This window comes from Heteronotia binoei, chromosome 1 (genome assembly GCF_032191835.1).
Source record: "Heteronotia binoei isolate CCM8104 ecotype False Entrance Well chromosome 1, APGP_CSIRO_Hbin_v1, whole genome shotgun sequence".
NCBI classification, from domain to species: Eukaryota; Metazoa; Chordata; class Lepidosauria; order Squamata; family Gekkonidae; genus Heteronotia; species Heteronotia binoei.
Window position 1 is genome coordinate 173,006,274 of NC_083223.1, and position 23,635 is coordinate 173,029,908.

General features: G+C 48.0%; 1 protein-coding gene across 1 annotated transcript in view; it reads left to right on the forward strand.

The window, feature by feature from the left end:
* Window positions 1-23,635, forward strand: part of LOC132587091 (opsin-5-like) — a 73,416-nt gene that overhangs the window by 11,330 nt on the left and 38,451 nt on the right. The window contains exon 2 of the mRNA XM_060259302.1: window positions 4,652-4,857. Within this exon, the coding sequence (XP_060115285.1) occupies window positions 4,652-4,857 (206 nt within the window). The remainder of the gene's footprint in view (window positions 1-4,651; window positions 4,858-23,635) is intronic.

Below are 23,635 nucleotides of genomic sequence, written 5' to 3' on the forward strand. Positions count from 1 at the left end.
AGATGGAGGCACCTCGTGTGTCTCCATCTCTTCCCCCTCCACCCCATGAGGCCTCCCCTCCTGGCCATCCCCTGAAGGACTGCTGGTGCCCGAAGGAACCGAAGAAGGGGGCTGGTCCTCCTCAACCAGCTTCTCCTCCAGCTCCTGCACGACACTCTGCACCCTTCTTGGAGTGATCATTTTGGACAGAAAACTGTCCCCAAAACTCATCTCCAAGGAGGGCTGCTCTTGCTGCCCCTCCTCCGGCTGCTGAGGCCGAGCGACATCAGCTGGAGGAGAGACTGCCCGAGTAGCAGACCCCTGCTCAGTGCCAGCACCTAATGGCACCTCTGCTGGGGGCACCCCAGCAGCATCCTCGATGAAGGGCCCAAGGCGGGCCTTCTTCTTCATAACACTCCGGCCAGAGGTCGGAGTGCTGGAAGACGGCTATGGAGTGGCCCTACACACAGGTGGGGGGGAGACCTGGGTCCTCCCCCTCCCCCTCCCTTCCACCCCTCTAGTCTTCTCCTTGGCCTTGCCCCCAGGGCCCCTCTTCTGCTGCCTGTCACTCATGTCACCCTTGGCCAGTTTCACACAACCTGAACTGAGAGTGGGTTTTTTTTACAAACCTAACTCACTGCACTGTACCATGAACCAACAGGTGCCCTGACTTCTTTTTAAAAACCCTCCCACCAAAACTTGTTCGTTTTTTTCTTTGGTCCCTAACCTGTCCTTCTTTGGGTTGGGGTAGTAGTGATCTGGTAAAGTTTAGGAGACTAGGTGATCCTGCCTCTACCTGGCTACAGTTTTCAAAAGGCTACCTTGAGATGAAGGCAATCCTTGTTATATCCTCCTAGTGAAATTTCTCCTAACTAGATCCTGGGACAAACTGGATTTCCTTGCAAACTAGAAATCAGGTGTCTCCTAAAACTTGAGAGGAGCTGTGGTTTACCCTATGGAAATCTAAGGATGCACCGGCTTTTAGTGGCTGAAAGCAAAATGCACTGCAACCCTAGTCTCTTTAAAAGGGAGCCTGATGTGGCCTAGTAGTCATGCTGCCTTTTATGAGAATCTAAAATCTTTTTAAATCGCCCCTATGTGGCCTAGTTGAATTTTGAAAGAAGATAAAGCCCTAAACTGGATTATTATTATTTTTTAATTTCAAAAAACACAATCCCTAAAAACACCCTTATTAGTGGGGCAGCCTATTTAGTGGCCCTAGGCAAACCGAAAGCAGCCTCAGACTCCAAAAAGAACTCTATAAAAAACCCACCCCACACAGCCCACACACCAACCCTCTCACACCAACCAGAGGTAACTTAAAAAAACCAAAACGTGACAGAAAGAAACTTAACTTTTAAGTTTTAACCCCCCCCCCAGCCCAAAACCCAAAACCAGAAAAAGGGACAACAGGAGAAGGCCAAGAAACTCAACTGTTAAAAAAGTGGCCTTTTCACCAATAAGAGACCTCAGGCCAAATCAGTCAACAATACCCCCCCCCCCCTTAAAACCAGAACAGGAGGATGCAAAACCTGCAACAATAGATCCAAACAGAAGGCCAACAAACACAACTGTTAAAAAAGTGGCCTTTTAAACAATGAAAATTAGGCCAAACAGCCCCCCCCCCAAGAACCAGAACCAGAAGAGAAAAGGAACAACAGCAACACAACACAGACAGCAGCAACAAATCAAACACACACACACCCCAAACCCAGAACCAGGAAAAGGGACAACAGGAGAAGGCCAAGAAACTCAACTGTTAAAAAAGTGGCCTTTTCACCAATAAGAAACTTCAGGTCAAATCAGTCAACAACACCCCACCCCCCCCTAAAACCAGAACAGGAGGATGCAAAACCTGCAGCAATAGAGAATAGATCCAAACAGAAGGCCAACAAACTCAACTGTTAAAAAAGTGGCCTTTTAAACAATGAAAATTAGTCCAAACAGCCCCCCCCCCAAAAAAAACAGAACCAGAAGAGAAAAGGAACAATAGCAGCACAACACAGCAGCAACAAATCAAACACAGAATCCTTTTAAAACAGTAAAAACCTTAACTTTTAACAATACAGGAACTTTACCAACCCCTCCCCCCCCCAAAACCCCCTTCACCCTAACCCCAAGAAATCCAAGCCACCCAAATCAAGGAATGTAAAAGGACACCGCACTTTTAAAAGTCCTCTCACTAAAGTAAGATATGGGCAAATTGATAAACACCCCAGCCCCCCACCCCCAGCAGAACCCCCTAACCCCAAATAAGCTACCCAGTACTCACCCACCCAAATCTGGATAAGTAAAGGGACTCTGAGTCTTAAAAAGTCCTTTTACTAACTAAAAAACAAGAACCCCAAGACTGTCTTACCTTAGTCTTCTCTTCTCCAGGCACTGTCTGGCAGTTCAGGCAAGGCTGAGAGAGAGCAGCAGCAGCTGAAGCCAAGGGCCAGTGCAGCACAATCTCTCTCTCACACCAACACACACCAACACACCAACACACCAGCAATGGAAATGGAGTCCAGCCAGACAGACTCCTTAAAAAGTTTCTCTGACCCTACACAGAGCAGTTTCAAAAAGTAGCACTGCTTTGTGATTGGCCAGATACTTGGATATCCAAGTAAACAAAATAACAACAATGTTGCTGATGGCTGGTGGATTAGCCCAGCCATCAGCTACACAACAGCCCTGAAAAGCATGCATTTGTAATGCATTTTGCAAATGCATGCTTTGGATTGGCTGCTGGGGCTCCTATGCCCCTCCCCCTCCCTCCCTGATCCCAGGGAGGCTATGGGAGAGGCGGGAAAAGGCTTCCAAAGGCGGGAAAGGAAGCAAGCAGCTCCCCTGAGGCTGCAGAAGCCCCTTTCCCGCCTTTTGCATTGAATTCCGTATACTTCCGAATATCTATATTGAAGTATACAGGGAGCCATATACAGCTCCTGTTTAATGGCCTGAAAATGAAATTGGAAGTATATGGTGCCGTATACTTCCGAATCAGGGGTGATTCAGTGGTCTATGCGGTTCGGCCGAACCGAATGCACACCCCTAGTCTCCATCTAAAGGCTGAATCTAATGTTGTAGGGTTTTCCCCTCTAAATCTTGCCATTGAGTCCAAGGAGGTAAGTATCTTTAAGATACTTAGTGTTTCTATATGCAGTTGCCTCTACTATATTACCCATTTTGTTCACCTTGAAATACATTATAAAGCACAGGGTAAAAAATAATGCGTTTTTCATGTTTATGCATATTATGCATAATACATAATATATAAACAGCTGCAAGACCCCAGTTTATTTATTTAAACACCTTTATCCCATCTTTTCGAATATAGCACCCAAGGTGACCTAAAATATATATCATTTATTGAACCCACAATCCAACATTCAAAACAAACATAGAACAAATTATTAACAAAGTTATTAAGGAAGCAGCAAGCATGGTTAGAAATAAAATAGGACAATGTTTCAAGCTGATTTTGCATAGAGCCAGCAAATTTTTGTTAAAGGGCTGGCTGCCTCCTCAGTGCTGCAAAAGAAGGATGTTCCAAAGTGCTGGTGTTGCCACTGAAAAGGCTTTGTCACAAGCTGCCACTTATCCTAGTAGTGGTGACACCCAAAGCAGGGCCTTCTCAGATACTTTGGTATCTAAATTCATATGAGAAGGTATCTCATTTAGGGCTTTGAAGACCAAACACAGCACTTTGGATTATGTTGGAAAACTAATACAGGACTGGTGTAATATGATTTTAGCAGCTAGTCCCATAAAACAATTGGGTAGATGCATTTTGATCTAATTTAAGTTTACACCAGCTTTTCAACAATCGCTCCACCTTGATTGTATAATAGTAGTCTAGACTGGCAATAACAATTTGTGTGTAGCTAGAGTCCAGTAGCATTTTAGAGACCAGCAAGATTGGGGGAGGGGTGTTTGCAAGATTTCAAGAATCAAAGTTCCCTTGCTCAGGTATCTGACAAATGCATTTCTTCCATAGTTCACAGGCATGTGGTGAAGGCACACTTTTGGTGAAGTAATGTTGTTTTGGTGGCTCCACCAACTGGGAATGCCATGCCTCTCCTTCCAGCACCTGGTTGGGGGTGCTTGACACAAAGATTCTCTTTACACCAATGAGTATACTTTATACAACCGGTAAACAAAGATTCCCTTTATACAACCAGTATACTTGTTATCTTTGCATTCTTAAATGCTCCCATGCTGGCTCTAATACATGTGCAGACAAACCGCTTGGTTTCTGTAACTACATTTTTAACATACCATGCAGTGGTTGCACTTGAAGAGCAGCCAGGTGTTGTCAGTACAGTACAGGATGCCAACTGTGAACAGAAGTCCCAACCTGGCCAGTGTGACATTAACTATGGAGGCAATGGCAATTATGCCAATTGCTCCCATCCACTGTATACACCATTTCACCCCCATGCTGTTCATGGGGGTGAAATGTGACTCCCTCTCCAAAGGATTAGAATTTGGCCTGTGACTCCCTCTCTGAAGGATTAGAATTTGGGAATGTTCAGTAGACTCCAGCAGTAAGAGGAGGCCTATTCCACGAACTACATTCTGCTTCTGTAATTTGGACCCAACACCATATTTCTACAGTGAACGGTGTCTTTCTTGGCTTATCATTGTTGTTGGCAATATTATGTTTATACCATTTCATTTTCTGTTCCAGGTTGGATGTCTTGGTTTGGAAATAGCATTGTGATTTTTGTGTTGTACAAGCAGCGAGCTATCCTGCAGCCCACAGATTACCTAACGTTTAACCTGGCTATATCTGATGCTAGTATCTCTGTCTTTGGTTATTCCCGGGGCATCATTGAAATCTTTAATGTATTCAGAGATGACGGATTTCTTATAACATCAATATGGACTTGTCAGGTAAGAACTCAATACTGGTAGGTAATGAAACTGGGAAAGGTAACTGTTGTACAATGTATGGCCCAAGGCAGCTATAATTCTGCTGATTTCCCTTCCTCTGTCCTCCCTGCTCTGGTGCCAATATTATGCAATTAATCTGTAGAACAGCATTTTGCCAAAAAAAAAAAAAAGAGCTGCAATTCTGCAGACTGTTCTATTGCTTAAGCTAAATTGCATTGATTTCAGTAGGTATCCAGTGCTTATTGTACAGGATTGCAACCCAAAGCATGTACTATTGAAGTCCAAATCCTCTTTTAATTTTTAAAAATTATATTATACTTTATTATTAAAAATACTGCAAGATTAATGGCCTACTGAAGAAGTTGTTATACCTTGAGCATTGACTAGCTCTAGTTGGGGCTGCAATTCTAATGAATTTTCTTTTCAGAGTTTTAGTACAAACTTTTTTTTCTATCTAAGAAAGCAGTTGTAGGCAAATTCAAGCCAATAAAAATGCAGGGGCAGTTCAGTGATTTCAGCTTAGTTTTATTTCTTTATTAGATCAAGGACAACAAACCTTGTTACATGGGTTTAGTGAATAGTGCTGGGGAGATAGATGCTGCAGGAATCATTTGAGGGAAGCTGCTCATATTTGCAAGTGAGCCAGAAGAAACCCTTTCAGGGAAATGAGTGCCAGGTCTGGCAGATTGTGAAAGCCTTCAGCTGCAATCCAAAGGTTGGGAGTAAGCCTGATAGAACAACATCGGACTCACAAGTAGTACTGCTTGTATTTTTAACTGCTGTTGTTGTTAATTTATTTGACTTGATGAATCACCTCATCCCAGCCAAAGCTGGGCCCTAAGCTATGTACAACAATAAAATACAATAATCATTAAAACAAATTAACTAAAAACAAATTACAAACCTGATGACATCTGTTATAAAGTGCTACCAATTCCTGCTTTCTAGACGCTGCATTGGGGTCAGGGGTCCCCCTGGGGGGGGGGCGGAGGGAGGGGTGCCAGCCTGGCAACCATTGCTGTCCTCAAACAAAAGCCTCGTGAAACATCTCTTCCTTGCAGGCCCTGCGAAATTGTAAAACCCCCGGCAGGGCCCTAGTCTATTCCAGCAGAGTGTTCCACCAGGTCAGGACTAGGACTGAAAAGATCCTGGTCCTTGTTGAGGACAGCCAGACCTCTTTAAGGCCAGAGATCACCAGCAGATTTTGATTTACACAGTGTAATGCTCTTCCAGAGACATAGCAGAGGAGATGGTCCCATAAATATGTCGGTCCCAGACTGCTCAAGGCCTTGAGGTCATAACCAAAACCTTGAATCTGACTTGGTACTCAAATGGAAGCCAGTGTAGCCAGTGCAGCACAAGTAGAATATGTGCTGCCTGTGGTGTTCCCGTAAGGACTTGCACCACCACATTCTCTGGTGGTCCTGGTAGTGGGTCAGTCCTTATTACTGGGAACGTAGCTCCTCCTCTTCCAGGATAGGACCGGCTCAAACTTGATCCTGGAGGGGAGGGGCTTATCCCTTGGTTTCCCAGTCTTACCAGCCCTGCCTTTGAAGCAGGATGTGTTGGCTTGAGCTCTGTTGAGCTCGAGGATCCTGATAAGAAGAAAGAAATTGAGGCGACCAGGGAACCAGACAGGCACCCAAGCCTCTCTGGTATCCCATTCTTCGCTGCAGCAGCCAGCTGCATGGCTCCTTTGACACTGAAAGCACAGGCTGGTCCCTCAGTGGTCTTGGAGCTTCACTGACTCCTGCCTTTGCCACCAGCATCCCTCCTGGCTGGTTCCTTCATGATCCCACACTTGTGGAGACTCAGAAGTGAGTGGCAAAGTCAGCAGCAGTCTCTGGAACTGCGTTGCCCTGGCACGCTAGCCCAGATGGCTGAGACCTCATCAATCCCGGTGTAGATGATTTATTCAGAGCTGGTGGAGGTCCAGGGCTGCACCCTGTGAATAAGGTGCTAGCCCAGAAGGCTGAGATCTCATCAATCCCAGCATAGATGATTTATTCAGAGCCGGTGGAGGTCCAAGCTGGATGCACCCTGAAAATAAGGTAGGGTGATGCCCTGGGCACAGATCCAGCATTTTTCCTTTTCTTCTGCCTGGGCCCCAGTGTTACTCATTTGTAAAAGAAACCTGGTGGGCAAATGGCTAAGAAAAAGTTCTCCCTCCCTTCCTTCTGGTGCGGTTGGGAGACGGAAGTTCGTCTTTTCCCCTGGGTAATGAGGCCCTATTCTTCCCCTCAGGCTACAGGCCTTCAGGGAGAAAAAAGGAGGGAAAGGCAGCCATTTTAGGAGCTGCCTTATAGGAGAGCCAGTTTGGTGCAGTGGTTAAGTGTGCGGACTCTTATCTGGGAGAACCAGGTTTGATTCCCCACTCCTCCACTTGCACCTACTAGCATGGCCTTGGGTCAGCCATAGCTCTGGCAGAGGTTGTCCTTGAAAGGGCAGCTGCTGTGAGACCCCTCTCCAGCCCCACCCACCTCACAGGGTGTCTGTTGTGGGGGAGGAAGGTAAAGGAGATTGTGAGCCGCTCTGAGACTCTTCGGAGTGGAGGGCTGTCAGAACTGGAACGAACTTCAGACGATTCCAATACTAGTTACAAAGTTAGGATATTTATTGAAGAACTACAGTGCTGGAGCAACGAGATAACAGTGATGCCGGGTCCTGGCATTTGGTTACATTTTATGCCATCAGTAAAGTACAATAAAGCTATCATTCACACGGTTACAGACAAGTGTCTCTTTTCCCAGGCTTCGTTATCAGAAGGGAGGAAGCCTCCCCGTGGTGAAGGCCAAACGGCCTGTCTTCAAAAGGGCACCTGTGGATGTTGAACAGAGACTATCTGTCGCCCGGCTTGGAGCCCTAAATATTTGAAATAGCTACGAGGGCAGGGTTAATGGTTCAGGCCATAGACTCTGTGTTAGTGTTAGGTTACAGCATGGAGTCGGTTTGGCCAAGGCAGAAAGAGAGAAAGTTACAAGTTCTGACATACTGCCCCCCCTTAGCTCTTCGCCTTGGGCTTGTGTGGGTACAGTAGGTGAAACCTTTTAAGCAATTGCGGGGCGGATACATCGCTAGCCTTTACCCACTCATCACAGCTCGGAGGGAAGTATTTCCACCTGAGAAGTTAGTACAACACACCCCGTTGGACTTTGGAATCCAAAATTTCCTGCACCTCATAGTGACTCTGCCCCCTCACTAGCGTCGGAGGCGGTTCCGGAGGGCGAGGGTGAAAGGACGTAGCTCCAGGGTCTTTGCGAAGAAGGCTGCAATGAAAAACAGGGTGGATCTTACTCAACGACTTAGGAAGCTCTAGTTCTACGGTCACCTTATTGATAACCTTTTTTATTTTGAAGGGCCCCAAGTATTTCAAAGCGAGCTTGCGGCACCCCTGCGGGAGGGGCAAGTTTTTGGTGGACAAAAAGAATGTCTCCCCCTCTTTCAACTCCCACTGGGGGGCATGCTTCTTGTCGAAGTGGCGTTTGTACTCTTCCTTCGCCTCTTCCAGGTTTTCTTGGATCACCTTCCACCCCCCCCATATCCCCTCCCACCATTGTTGACAAGAAGTGGGTTCCGGGGACCCGGATGGTAGAGGGAGGTTGGGGAAGGGTTTCCCTTCGTAGCCGTTGACTATCTGGAAGGGGGAGGTTTTGGTCGAGCTATGGAGGCTGTTGTTGTACCCATATTCTGCGAAGGGGAGCAAGTCCACCCAGTTTGTTTGTTGGTAGTTAATATAGCACCTCAGGTATTGCTCAAGAAGCCCGTTAACCCTCTCCGTCTGTCCGTCCGTCTGCAGATGGTAGGCGGAACTAAGCCCCTGTTCAATACCTGCTAGTTTGCAAAACTCCCGCCAGAAGTTGGCAACGAACTGTGGCCCGCGGTCACTAATGACCTTATCGGGGAACGAGTGAAGGCGGACCACGTGATTAAAGAACAGCTGGGCTAATTTCTTGGCAGTAGGGAGTTTTTTGCAAGGGATGAAGTGGGCTTGTTTGGAGAACGTGTCCACCACCACCAATATCACCATTTTCCCTTGGGAAGGGGGGAGCTCCACAATGAAGTCCATGGAGACTACTGCCCAGGGGCGGCTAGCTGTTGGAAGGGGGACTAAGTGACCAGGTGGTTTCCCCCCTCTGCGCTTGGCCATGATACATGTGGGGCAGGCGAGGACGAATTCAGAGACATCCCTTTTCAGTTTGGGCCACCAAAACTGTCGGGTGATTAAGTTGAGAGTCTTCACATACCCGAAGTGACCGGCTAAGCGGCTGGAGTGGCCTCGCTCGAGGACTTCCCTTCTCAAAGACTTAGGCACATAAATTTTCCCTTTGTGAAACCAGAGTCCTCCTTCCCCCTTTTCGAGACCATCAGGTCGCTCCGTTCCCTCCAGCTCCGCTTCTGCCGCGAAGCGCTCCTTCTGCTGCGGGTCGGGGGCCCCGGTTTGCTTCCCTGAGCGGGTGGTCACTCCCCCCGCGATAGCGGAGGGGGAAATGAGAGAGTCGACTACTTCCTCTCTCTGGCTGTCGTGCTGAGGCATGCGTGATAGTGCGTCAGCCAAAAAGTTTTTGGTGCCGGGGATGTGCTTTAGCACGAAGTCGAATTTGGCGAAGAACCCCGCCCAACGGATTTGTTTTGCGGTCAGTTTGCGGCAGCCGGTGAGGGCCTCCAAGTTCTTGTGGTCGGTCCAAATTTCGAAAGGGACTCGGGCTCCCTCTAGCCAGGATCTCCATGTTTTGAGAGCAAACATGACCGCAAAAGCCTCTTTATCTCACACTGACCAATTTCTCTGTTCATTGGAGAACTTGTGGGAGATATAAGCACAGGGACGGAGTTCCCCCCCCTCATTTCTCTGCATCAATATGGCTCCTAAGGCGACGTCGGAGGTGTCACATTGCACCACAAAGGGTTTCAGTTCATTGGGGTGAGCTAGTACCGGTTCGGAGGTAAAAAGCTGTTTGAGCTCATTAAAAGCTTGGTGGCACTCCGGCCTCCACGTTAGGCGTGCGCCGGGTTTTTTCGCCTCGTCCCCTTTTCCCTTGGTTTTGAGGAGCTCGGTGAGGGGGAGCATTACCTGGGCGAACCCCTTGATGAACCCGCGGTAAAAATTTGCGAACCCGATAAATGATTGGAGCTGCCGTCGGGTTCGAGGGGGTTCCCAATCTAAGACCGCTTGAACTTTTGCGGGGTCCATCGCTAGACCCTCCCCCGACACTCGGAACCCAAGGTAATCTAGTTCCGTCTTGTGGAACTCACATTTTGACAATTTAGCATACAATTTGTTTCGGCATAGGGTCGCTAACACCTTTCTCACCAATGGTACATGCGACTCAAGGTCTTTTAAATAAATAATGATGTCATCCAGGTACACCACCACCCCCTTGTACAAAAATTCCCTTAACACTTCATTGATAAAGTTCATGAACACCCCTGGCGCCCCCTGGAGTCCGAAGGGCATCACTAAGTATTCAAATTGTCCCATGGGCATGTTGAATGCTGTTTTCCACTCGTCTCCCTCTTTAATCCGCACGCGAAAGTACGCGTCGCGGAGGTCGAGTTTGGTGAAGATTTTACCCTCGGCCACTGTGCTCAATAGATCTTTTATCAGCGGGATCGGGTAGGCATTCAACATGGAAATCCCGTTTATCCCGCGAAAATCTGTGCAAAGCCTCAAACTACCATCCTTCTTCTTGCGGAATAGGACTGGGGTGGCGTGGGGGGCTGTGGCCGGCTGGATGAACCCCCGCTTCGAATTTTTATCAATGAATTTTCTCAGTTCCGCTTTTTCCGCCCAACCCATCGAGTAGAGCTTTGCCTTGGGTAACTCCTGCCTCGGGATTAGTTCGATGGCACAATCGGTAGGGCGGTGCGGGGGAAGCTCGTCCGCCTCACGCTCACTAAAAGCTTTCCTTAAGTCTCGGTATTCCTTGGGGATCGCCCCTATCTCTTCGAGAGTGAGGCAGAGTCTTTCGTTCTGGGGAGGGGCTTTGGGGCCCCACTCAGTCCTCCAGTGGTGGTGCTCGCACCGCCAGTCAGGGAATCGCACAATCTGTTCAGCCCATCGAATGTCTGGTTGGTGCCCGGCGAGCCACCCTGCCCCCACCACCACGTCAAAGGAAGACGAGGGGGCGATAACAAAAGTCTCTATCCCCCAGTGGTCTTCTGTCCCTACGGGGGTCGCCTGGGTCTCCAAAGTGCAGGGCTCCCCCCTCATGGTGGACCCGTCCATTTGCTCGAATTGGATGGGGTGGGCAGGGGGGACGTGGCCAGTCCTAACGCCTCTACTAGGCGCGGGGTAATAATGTCCCGGGTGCACCCTGAATCAATCAGGGCGCGAGCGTGCATAAACCGCTTGAGGTTGGGGTTCAGGAGGGTGACCGCCATAAACAATAAACCCCCGGTAACTCTCACCGTTAGTAGTGCCGGCGTTTCCTGGACCTGCTTTGCGGCACTGATTAAAGCAGGTCGCTGTCGTTTCCCGCTGACTCCTGGTCCCAGGACTCCTTGCTGGATTCCTCTATGGTGGTAACATCCTCGTCAATCGCCAAGGAAGTGGCGACGGCGCCCCGAGTGGGCTCCTTGGAGCGACCGCCTTTCTTCTTTTGCGCGGTGGGCGCCGGCTTGGGTTGGGTCGGGGTCGGTGTCGGCCGCACCGGACAGTTGGCAGCTAGGTGGTTCGGGTCTCCGCACCTGAAGCACTTGCGGGCTGCGGCGGTAGGGGTTGAAGTTGCGGGGGATTGCTTCCCCTCGGGCTTGCCGGACGCGGGATTCGGCTTCCCTCCCTTCCTGCCTTGCTGCTGGCGCCGCATCCCGACGTGTTGAAGGTCGGTTTCCACCTCTCCCGCCAGCTGGATCCATCCTACCAAGGTGTCGGGCCTCCCTTGGTGGTAGCATCGGTCAAGGATGTTTGCGTTCAGTCCGTTCTTGAACGCGGTGTACTTCATCACCTCGTTCCAGCCTCTGGCCGCCGCGCAGTGGCCCATGAACTCGGTGGCATACTCTCGCGTTGTGCGGTTCCCTTACTCGATCCTTTGCAGCGCCTCGATGGCCTTTTCCTCCCTCAAGGGATCACCGTACTGGCGGAGCATCGCTTGCAGGAAATCGGCTACGGTGGCCAGCTCGGGCTTTATTCCTGTGTATAGCCCCACGTACCATTTCCGCGCCGGTCCCCTCAACCTAGAGGCGATGTGGTCGACCCGGCTCGCCTCGGTGGGGTAGCCCACTCCCCCGTGCGTAAAAAATGTGTTGCACTGGATGGTGAAGTATTCAACTTCGTCCCCGTCTCCGTCAAACGTGATCTTTAGTTCCCTGGTCCCTCCACCATCCCCCCCCGCCGGGGCGGCGGGAGCGGGTGCCGCCGGTGCGGCCGGGGCTGCTGGGGCGGCAAGTGCCGCGGGCGGCGCGGGGAGGCCTGGTCCGCCCGGTGGTGGGGCCGGATGGGCGACCGGCGGTGGCCCCGCGGGACCACCCGCTCCTCCGCCCACGGGGGCCGGGGCCGGAGGGACCGGCGCCGCGGGTGCGGCGCCTTGGAGGGCGCGGATCTGGTCGCGGATCGCGCCTAGTGGTTAGGATTCGGCGCTCTCACCGCCGCGGCCCGGGTTCGTTTCCCGGTCAGGGCGGGAGACCGGGGTTCGATTCCCCGACGGGGAGCCCCCCCCCCAGTGGTGGTGCTCGCACCGCCAGTCAGGTGATCGCACAATCTGTTCAGCCCATCGAATGTCTGGCATAAAATGTAACCAAATGCCAGGACCCGGCATCACTGTTATAATGTCAGAACTGGAACAAACTTCAGACGATTCCAATACTAGTTACAAAGTTAGGATCTTTATTGAAGAACTACAGTGCTGGAGCAACGAGATAACAGTGATGCCGGGTCCTGGCATTTGGTTACATTTTATGCCATCAGTAAAGTACAAGCTATCATTCACACGGTTACAGACAAATGTCTCTTTTCCCAGGCTTCGTTATCAGAAGGGAGGAAGCCTCCCCGTGGTGAAGGCCAAACGGCCTCTCTTCAAAAGGGCACCTGTGGATGTTGAACAGAGACTACCTGTCGCCCGGCTTGGAGCCCTAAATATTTGAAATAGCTACGAGGGCAGGGTTAATGGTTCAGGCCATAGACTCTGTGTTAGTGTTAGGTTACAGCATGGATACGGTTTGGCCAAGGCAGACAGAGAGAAAGTTACAAGTTCTGACAAGGGCGGGATATAAATCCAATATCTTCTTCTTCTTCTTATACTGAATCAGCCTCTGGGTCCTAGAGGGAGTAAGGCTTCAAGCTGGGGAACTGCTTTCACTTTCAGTTGCAGCCCAGAGACTCAGCATGGAGGACTCAGCATTCTAACTGAATTCTAACTGCCAAATTCCCCTTCATCCAATAATGATACTCAGTTTGAGAGTCAAACCATGGATATTTCAGGGGAAGGTGCCAAAGCCAATAATCCTCATGGCTGTAGGCTGAATCAGGAAAGATTCTTGAGACCTTTGGAAAAAGTGCTCAAATATAGAGTCAGACTCTAAGCCCAAAAAGTGGGGCAGAGATGAAGGTGTGGATAAACCAGTTTTTAAAAAAGAGAGAGAGTTGAACAAAGCAAATTACAGGCCCTCCTGGGATTGCAGTCCTCTGTTTAGTGACCAAAAAGGGGGTTCTGAGTCCTCAGCCTTCTCTTCTGTTAAAGAAGTTGAATTATATGAGGAAGAGGCAGAGATTTTGCCTACTGCCCTAGTAGCCAGGCTGTTTCCCCAAGAGCTTTATATTATACTCTAATTGAAGTCTTGGCAACCCTGGACCTTTCTTATACCCAAAATGGGATAATAGATGAGGATGCTGAATTTCCCAAGGGCTCTGATAAAATCACTGCCAAAGCCAGGGGATAAATTCACCTTGGGTGCCTCTAGCTGGGGTTTTACTCAGTGATGAAGCCAGATGGGAACAGCCAGCACAACCTGAGGCTAAGTCTTCTTTTTGCTATGTTTTATTCTCTCATACCAGGAGCTTCCAAGAAATCCAGACTTCCAGCAGTGGGTGATCCTATCAGTTGTTTTGCATCCTTCTCAGTGCCCCGCATGGGCACAGATGGCGTGCCAAATGACAGTCTTCCCCATGGGCACAGATGACATGCCAAAGGACAGAACAGGTCCTTCAGAGGGTCCCTGAGAGACTTTGGGAAATCCCTGTAGTGACTCAGTCACGTTTCCCCTTCACTAGAGCAGACCTGACCAATGTGAACAGCACCAGATACTTGGATGCTGTCCCAGCAACAGGAGCTAAAGTGGCAGCAGTCTCTTTCAATGGTGCTAACAAGGTGTAGGCACTAGGAAATTCAGAATGGAGACCCTGAAGAACATTGTGGCTGCTTTCCAGCAGGGGTTCTTCATGGCCTTCATAGATCTATCTGAGGCATGTTTCAACATTCTTATAGCTCCAGGCCATTGCAAATTTTTTCGATTTGCATATAACGAACTTCATTTCCAATACTGGACTTTACTTTTGGATCTGAAGTCTTTCCCTTGGGGTTTTCTTCACTAAGTTTTTAGTTTTCCCCTGATAGCTTTCTGTGGCTGCAGGGAATTAAACCTTTTCCCTTTCCAATCGACATCCTAGTTGAGGTAGTCTCCTGGTATGAGATTCTCAAGTCCTTACAGATGACTTATGAAGGTCCTGAGAGGCCATAGCTTTGTCATCAACATGTAGAGGTCCAGTCTGTTTCCAACCCAGGTGATTGTTCACCTAGGGGTTCTGATTGGCATTGTTTGGGATGGAGTGTTCTTCTCACAATAAAGATACCAAAAATGCACAGGTTGTCACAGGTAATTAGAATGAATTCCATAGAGCTGATGCTTCTGGCCCATCTCCTAGGCATGAGGGTCCCTGTATGAAATCCTTCAATGGACCAGGCTTTTCGTGCTTACCCTCCTCAGCAGTTCCCCTTCCCCTTCTAGGTCCCTAGACCTAGATCTCACACAAAAAAGTGCTGAGACCTCACTTTCTGGTAAAATTCAGATTGGATCGCTGGTGGCAGATGGTCTCAGGTTGTTCCTCAAGGGGCAATCCCTGAGGGTCCACAGAGGTTGGTGGTAATGACGGATGCAAGTCCGTTGAGATGGGTAGCACATTTCCAAGATCAGATGACTCAGGTTTCCCCCAGACTGGGGTAAAGCATAAACTTCTGGAACTGAGTACTATCAGATTGGCACTGATTTAGTTCAAGAACATTCGGAAGGGACATCATGTTTTGGTCCAGATGGACAACACTACAGCCAAAAAATATGTCCACAAGCAGGCAGGGGGGGACTCATGTCTAGACTTTACACGGGCAACTGATCTGTTGGGCAGAGCACCATCTTCAGTCCCCAAAAGCTATTCATGCAGTGGTCAGAACAACTTGGTAGTTGTCTGGCTGGGTTGACAAATGGTAGAGCAAACATAATGGATGTTCAACTGAAAAGTCTTTCTACAGGAGTGTCAGAAATTCAGGACACCAAGAGTAGACCTCTTGATTATAGAGGACAATCTTCATCTAAAACTATTAATGTCCAGATTACAAAATCAAAAGACAGTAGCACAGACCCACTGAACAAAGATTGGTCAAGGGGTCTTCTGTATGCCTTTCCACTACTTCAGATTATCCAGAAACTGTTCTAGTAGATTATAGAACAAGGAGCAGAGATCATAGTAATTGCTTCCTTCTTGCTCAGAAGGGTCCAGTTCAGACCCTCTTTAGTAGGCTCTTGGAGACTTCTGATGCTGGTGGACCTGCTAGTGCAAGGGGTGGTGTATCACACCCAGCTGTGAATATTCAATCTCACTAACTAGATGTTGAGAGACAACAACTAGATAGCATTGGTACCACTCAAGCGGTCACACTGTTAGTTCCACTACCCTGATAAGACAGGTGGTGGCTATTTTAGTCATCAGGTGTTGGTGGCTCACAGAGTGGAGTTTTGCCTCACAGGACTCTGCAGCTTGCAAGAAGCCTTTTCAAGGGTGGAGGGAACTGATGCTCGCATCCACTGTGCCTTGCAAGGCACACGAGATGCATGCCCCGGGTGGATCTGGCTTCCTGCTTTGCAGGAAGCCTGATTGGGGAGGGGGGGATCCGACACTCACGCCTTTCCTCTCCAGCGCCACCACAATCTTCCGGCTGCAGGGCCTCTGACCTTCCAAGCAGGGCTGTCACCGTGGAGGAGCTCCTCTCTGCCTCCGGTGCCTTCGTGCTCTCTGGGCTTTGCCTGCCCCCAGCCCCGGCTTCCTCACCGCCACAGCTGAGCAGCGAGGGAGGCAGGCAGGCGGCTGTGGCCTGACTGCTGCATGGGGCTTTGTCCCTGTCATCAGCATTCTGTCAACGCCAGGGAGATCTGACAGCGCCCATCTTTGTTCCTCCACTGAAGGCAGGGCCTGATGGAAGGGCTGCTGTCCTGGGGCACTCTTATCTGGAGAACCAGGTTTGATTCCCCACTCCTCCACATGCACCTTTTGATATGACCATGAGTCAATCACAAGTTCTTGCAGAGCTGTTCTTCTCAAAAGTAGTTTCTGTTAGAGCTCTCTCAGCTCCACCTACCTCACAGGGTGTCCATTGCGGGGAGGTGAAGGTAAAGGAGATTGTAAAACACTCTGAGATTCCTTCGGGTAGTGAAGGGTGGGGTATAAATCCAATCTCCTCCTCCTCCTCTTCTTCTTCTTCAGTGGAAGTTAGAACCAAAATTATTTTAAAAGACCTTACTCAGTATTATTATATTTGATTATTGCACCTATGAGTTTGGCCACTAAGAGGGTAACATGATCATTTGTATCTGATGGCTGCCATGACACCTGACGTCACATAAGATGAGGATCTTGGGAACAGATTTAGGATTAGGTATGAATCTCCAGATACAGAATCTGAAAGGAATCTAAGATACAGGAAAGTACAATCAAAGCATTACAGAAACTAGATTAAGATGCATTAAGGATTTCTGATTTATTCAGACAATCCAGGATTACATTTATTAAAACCAGAGATTACTGAAACCAGTGTTGGCTCATCAGAATAATATTTCTTTTCTGGCCAGCTTGATTCTTAGTACAATGTCAAGCATTAGATCTTAAAATAACCAGCCATTGATTTTGAAACAAAGTATTGGTTTATTGATAATCCATTGTGCTCTGGTAGATACCAAATTGGAAGTGATACAGTGTAACTCAAGAATACTAACTTCAAAGATATCTTAGCAATTCTAACACAGGCGTGTGAAACTAACACTCTCACTACTTTATCTGTTCCTGTGGTTTAGCAACATCCTGGGTCCAGGTTTGTCCCTGGGAAAGTACACCAGGAGACCTTATCTTCAAAGCGGACATTCCTGCATTTACTACTAGTGAGAACTACAGAATAGGTTACATGGCTTTGATGTGCAATACAATAGAATAACAGTGGAAAAACACAGTTTTACTAAGAAAGAAATCCCATGCTTGACATACTGCCCCCCCACCCTAAGCCTTCGCTCGGGGTTTGTCTGGGTGCAGTAGGTAAAACTTCTTCACTAGTCTCGAGGCTCGGACATTGGATGCTTCCACCCACTCGTCACAAAGTACTTCCACCATATCAGAAAATAGAGTAACCCTCTTTTCACTTTAGCATCCAATATCTCCTGCACCTCATGATGGCTCTGACCGTCCACTTGAATCAGAGTGGGCGCCGGAGGGCGGAGATGCCAGCTCGTAGCCCCCGGATCTCGCCGGAGAAGGCTACAATGGAAAACAGGGTGTATTTTACTAAACAGTTTGGGTAGTTCCAATTCCACAGTCACTTTGTTTATTACTCTTTTTATTTTAAATGGTCCCAAATACTTGTACGCCAGCTTCCTCGAGGTTTGTGGCAATGGTAAATTCTTGGTTGACAAGAATACAGTCTCTCCAACTTTAAAATCCCATTTCGGTGCATGTTTTTTATCATATTGTTTCTTATACATGTCTTTGGCAGCTTCTAAGTTCTCGTGGATTGTTTTCCGACTCTTGCCCAAACCATTGCTCGAATGAAGAAGGGGCTGGGTTGTTAGCGCCGCCCGGTAGGAGGGGGAAGGGCTTCCCCTCATACCCATTCACTACTTTGAAGGGAGAAGTTTTAATCGAGCTATGAATGTTATTATTGTATCCATATTCGGCAAAGGGCACCCAGTTTGACTGCTGGTGATTTACGTAGCACCGTAAATACTGTTCTAGAAGCGTATTAATCCTCTCTGTCTGCCCATCAGTTTGGGGATGGTATGCGGAGCTCAGACCTTGCTCTATTCCAGTTAGTTTACAAAACTCCTGCCAGAAGTTGGCAATGAACTGCGGTTCCTGTCACTAATTACCTTATCAGGGAATAAGTATACTTTGACCAAGTGTTGGAAAAACAGGTACGCTAATTTCTTCGCGTTTGGTAATTTTGCGCAAGGGATAAAATGAGCCTGTTTTGAAAAGGTGTCTACAATCACCAGGATCACTGTTTTCCCTTGGGAGGGTGGCAGTTCTACAATAAAGTCCATAGAGACAATAGACCAAGGTCTCCCCGCAGTCTCGGTAGGTTGTAGTAGCCCAGGGGGCTTCCCCCCATTGCTTCTTGGCCGTGATGCACACCGGGCACGTAGAAACATATTCGGAAATGTCCTTTTTCATTTGTGGCCACCAAAATTGCCTATTGACCAAGTGCAGGGTCTTCACATATCCAAAGTAGCCTGAAAGTTTACTATTGTGGCAATCCTGCAGCACTTCTCTCCTGAGGCTCTTAGGTACATAGAGTTTACCCTCATGGTACCAGAACCTGCCTTGCCCTTTATGTGCTCCTTCTGGTCTCTCAACTCCTCCTGCTTCAACTGCCTGTATCAATCTCTGACACCCCCCCCCCCATAGCTCCACCAATTCTCTCTTTCTCCCGGAATGGATGGTAACCACTCCCATCACGTGGCTGGGGGGTATCACCTCCTCTTTTTGGCTGTCATGATGGGGCAACCTGGACAACGCATCTGCTAGAAAGTTCTTTGAGCCTGGGATATGTTTGAGAGTGATGTCAAATTTGGCGAAGAACCCTGCCCACCGAATTTGCTTCTCAGTGAGTTTTCGGCGCCCTGTTAGTGCTTCTAAATTCTTGTGATCAGTCCAAATTTCAAAAAGCACTCTCGCCCCTTCTAGCCAGGACAGCCATGTCTTTAAGGCAAAAGTCACCGCAAATGCCTCTTTGTCCCACACACACCAATTGTGCTGCTCTTGGGAGAATTTTTTAGAAATATAGGCACAAGGGCGCAGTCTTCCCTCCGTGTCCACTTGCATAAGTATTGCTCCTACAGCCACGTCGGAAGCATCACATTGCACCATGAAGGGTCAGAGCTCATCGGGGTGACTTAACACCGGCTCACTGGTAAACAGTCTTTTTAATTTATCGAATGCCTGCTGACACGCTGGCATCCATTTTAATTTGGCTCCTGGCTTTTTTGCCTCGGGGCCTTTCCCCTTGGTCTTTAAGAGATCAGTGAGGGGTAACATGACGTGGGCGAACCCTTGAATGAAGGTCCGATAAAAATTCACGAATCCGATAAAAGATTGTAGCTGTCTTCTTGCCCTCGGGGGTGTCCAGTCCAGTACCGCTTGGATCTTGGCCGGGTCCATGGCTAAACCCTTCCTGGACACTCTGAATCCTAAGTAATCCAGTTCACTCTTATGAAACTCACACTTAGATAGCTTAGCATACAACTTGTGCTTGTACAGGATGGAAAGTACTTTCCTCACAAGGCTCACGTGAGATTCCATATCATTTGAATAAATAATTATATCATTCAGGTACACCCCCCCCGGTACAAATATTCTCTCAGGACTTCATTGATAAAGTTCATGAACACCCCGGGCGCTCCTTGTAATCCAAAAGGCATCACCAGGTACTCGAATTGGCTCATTGGCGTGTTAAAGGCTGTTTTCCACTTGTCCCCTTCTTTAATTTGCACCCTAAAGTATGCGTCTCTCAAATCTAGCTTGGTAAAGATTTTCCCTTCAGAGACCCTACTTAACAAATCTCGGATCAGGGGGATTGGGTAGGCATTAGAGGTCGAAATCCCATTGATCCCTCTAAAATCTGTACAAAGTCTAAGACTCCTGTCCTTTTTCTTCCTGAACAATACAGGCACGGTATGGGGGGCAGTTGCAGGGCGGATGAAACCTCTCTTGAGATTTTTCTCTATGAACTTTCTCAGCTCTGCCTTTTCCGCCCACCCCATTGAGTACAGTTTTGCCTTGGGTAGTTCCTGCCTGGGGATGAGCACAATCCGTTCTTCTATGAGGGGGGGAGTTCATTTGCTTCCTCCTCAGTGAACATTTTTTTCAAATCTTGGTATTCCCTGGGGATGGCCCGGACTTCCTCCAACGCCACACACATTTTCTCATTCCTGGGGGGGGGGCTCCGGTCCCCATGTTTTGGCCCACTAGTGGTGCTTGCACTTACTGTCCATGAAATCTATAGTATGACCCCCCCCATCTAATGTCCAGCTCATGTTTGGCTAACCAGCCCACTCCTGAGACTACATCGAAGGATGCAGATGGGGCAATTACAAACAGTTCAGTGTCCCAGTGGTCCTCTATGCCCACCGGTACCATTTAAGTCTGTTCCACGCATGGTTCTCCCTTCATTACTGTGCCATCCATCTGTCCAAATTGGATGGGATGGGGTAGCGGGGTTCGCGTAAGTCCACTAATTTGGGGGTAATTATTTCCCTTGTACACCCCGAGTCAATGCTCATGCGTGCATAAACCTCTTGAGCTTTGGATTTAACAAACTCAATGGGACAAAAAACAAAGACCCAGTTATTCTCACCCTCAGCGGTGCCGTTAGATCCACGACCTGCTGCTTGGCACCTTTCAGTGCAGGTCATCCTTGTTTCCCGCTGGCTCTGCTTCCCAGGACATCTCCCAGGCAGTGAATTCCATGTGTTGATCACCTTTTGGGTGAAGAAGTATTTCCTTTTATCAGTTCTAACCCCACTGCTCAGCAATTTCATTGAATGTCCACGAGTTCTTGTGTGAAACGGAGAAAAGTACTTCTTTCTCTACCTTCTCTATTCCAAGCGTTTTAACCTTTCTTCATAGGGAAAGTGTTCCAACCTTTTTTAATCATTCTAGTTGCCCTTTTCTGCTCTTTTCCCAATGCTATAATATCTTTTTTGAGGTGTGGTGACCAGAATAGTACACAGTACTCCAAATGAGGTCGCACCATCGATTTATACAGGGGCATTATGATATTGGCTGATTTGTTTTCAATTCCCTTTCTAATAATTCCCAGCATAGTGTTGGCCTTTTTTATTGCAGTCACACTCTGTCTCAACATTTTCAGTGAGTTATCTACCATGACCCCAAGATCACTCTCTTGGGCAGTCTCCACCAGTTCACATCCCATCAACTTGTATTTATAGTTAGGATTTTTTGGCCCCAATGGGCATTACTTTGAACTTGGTCATGTTGAACCTCATTTGCGATGTTGATGCTCACTGGCCCAACCTCACTGGCCCAACCTCGACAGATGCCCCACAATCCTTTCTGATTCTCACCACTCTGAACAATTTAGTGTCATCTGCAAACTTAGCCATTTCACTGCTTACTCCCAACTCCAGATCATTAATGAACAAGTTAAAAAGCATCGGACCCAGTAGTGAGCCCTGCGGCACCCCACTCTTTACCACCCTCCACTGCAAAAACTGCCCATTTATACTCACTCTCTGTTTTCTATTAATTAGTCAGTTTTTGATCCAGAAGAGGACTTGTCCTTTTACTCCATGATTCTTGAGCTTACTAAGGAGCCTTTGATGAGGAACTTTATCAAAAACTTTCTGGAAGTCTCCAAACTCCAGCTGGCAGAGATCAGCTCCCCCAGAGAAAATGGCTGCTTTGAAGGGTGAACTCTATGGCATTGTACCATGCTGAAGGCTCTCCCCTCCCAGATCCACCCCCAAAGTCTCCAGGTATTTTCCAACACAGACCCAACAATCAGAGTTTCTGCAGCTCAGACACAGCATGTGGCAATTAAAAAGGTGTGAGAGTGTTAATGTCATAAGGAGTGCTAGGAAATTTCAGGAAGAAAAGAATCTCAGCAGGAAAGAAAGAAGATATGTAACAAATCTAGTAAGTGTAGGTCAAGTGGCATTGCAAAAAATAGCAGACTCTAAGATGAGGGACTCCAGTGGGGTTCCTTTTTGGCTTTGAAGAGTCCTCCAAGAAGGACTGCATTCAATCGTCTACAGAGGATCTCTGAGGTCATTAAGTTGGCTTAAATCCACCAAGATACAAAGCTTCTTTGAGACTGATCAACATCTAACAACTAAGAGAGCAGTGCGCAGAATGATATAGGAATAGAAGGTAAAAGATTTATATCTATCACTCCGGGACTAATAAAAGACTAAATAAAAATAAAAACAAAGGTCTGGATCCAGAAATATTATCTTATTATGTAGCGGGAAAAACCCTATTTATACATTACCAATTCCAGCTGAAGCAATCACAGAGGCCGGAGACAAGATCAGGAAACAGCTTCTTTATTTAACGTGCACGGGCCCTCAGCACACGGGCGCCAGACTCTCGAGAGAGACTGGGCAACAAGCATAGAAAAATCACAGCTTTTATAGGCCTTCAGAGCCTCAAACATACTTCCTCTTTTCATATAATACATACATCATCATTCCCCATCTAGGCCCGATACCCGTTTCTCTTGTCCCTCGTGACACCCTCCTAGTAGGTACTCTCTGCCCATATTTAGTCATAGGAAAGGGGACTCGGAAGGGGACTCGGTCTTGTTAGTACTGTTACTGGGTGTTACTCGAGGTCACTGTGGTCAGGGCATCCGGCCTTTCTGGTCTTATCTGGTTTCTCCCTATGTGGGGTGCAGGGGGAGAATACTGGGTACATATTCTTAGGGGCTTTCCAGCTCCTTTCCCTTCTGGTAAACAACTCTGACTCCTGCTTCCGCGGTCAGCTTGTACTTTGCGGTTACCTTGTGCAACTATGTTCTCTGCAGCTAAGCTAAGGCATAGAGGAGCTAGTTCCTCTTTCCTGAAAGCTCTGCTTTTCATTGCTAATACAAGCCTCTTGTGTCTGCCTTTATTAAGCCTGCATTTCTGCTCACACGTTGATTATAGATTATTGGAGCTATCAATCTGGGGGTCCTACCACATCTCCCCCCTTTCAGGGGAACTTGAGATTTCACAGTTTCCCTGACCCTAAATACATTGCGATCTAACCGCTTTCATCTCTTTATATATTGGGTCTCTGCGGGGTGGGGTCCTATATATGGGGTAGGCATTCTGAGCTTTGCGCGAAGCTATCGAGGGCACACACCTAATACAACCATACACAATAATACACACCAAAATGAATATAAGGAAAGCAATAAAACCTTTTTTCAGCCAGGCAAAATCAGGGAGCCAGCTGGTGAGCCATTTGAACGAGCCAGCTCCTGAGTTAAAAGCTGTATCTACTCCTTGTGCTTCTTTCACCAGTCCTCGTAAGGTCTTAACTCCACTGAGGATTTTACCTGATTCATTAACGTAGAAGCAACATACTTCTTCCAGATAAACACATGTCCCGCCTTGTTCGGAAAGTAACTGATCTAACACTCTTCGGTTTTGGAGCACAACATTAGCTATGCTATCAACCTCTTTCTGCAGTGTGAACAGAGACGAGGCTGTTTCTCAAGGCCTTCTTGTAAGATTCGGGACAGGTTTCTTGTATAGATCTGCAAATCATAGACTCCTCACCCTGGGAACACAGAGCGTAAAACATCTAAAA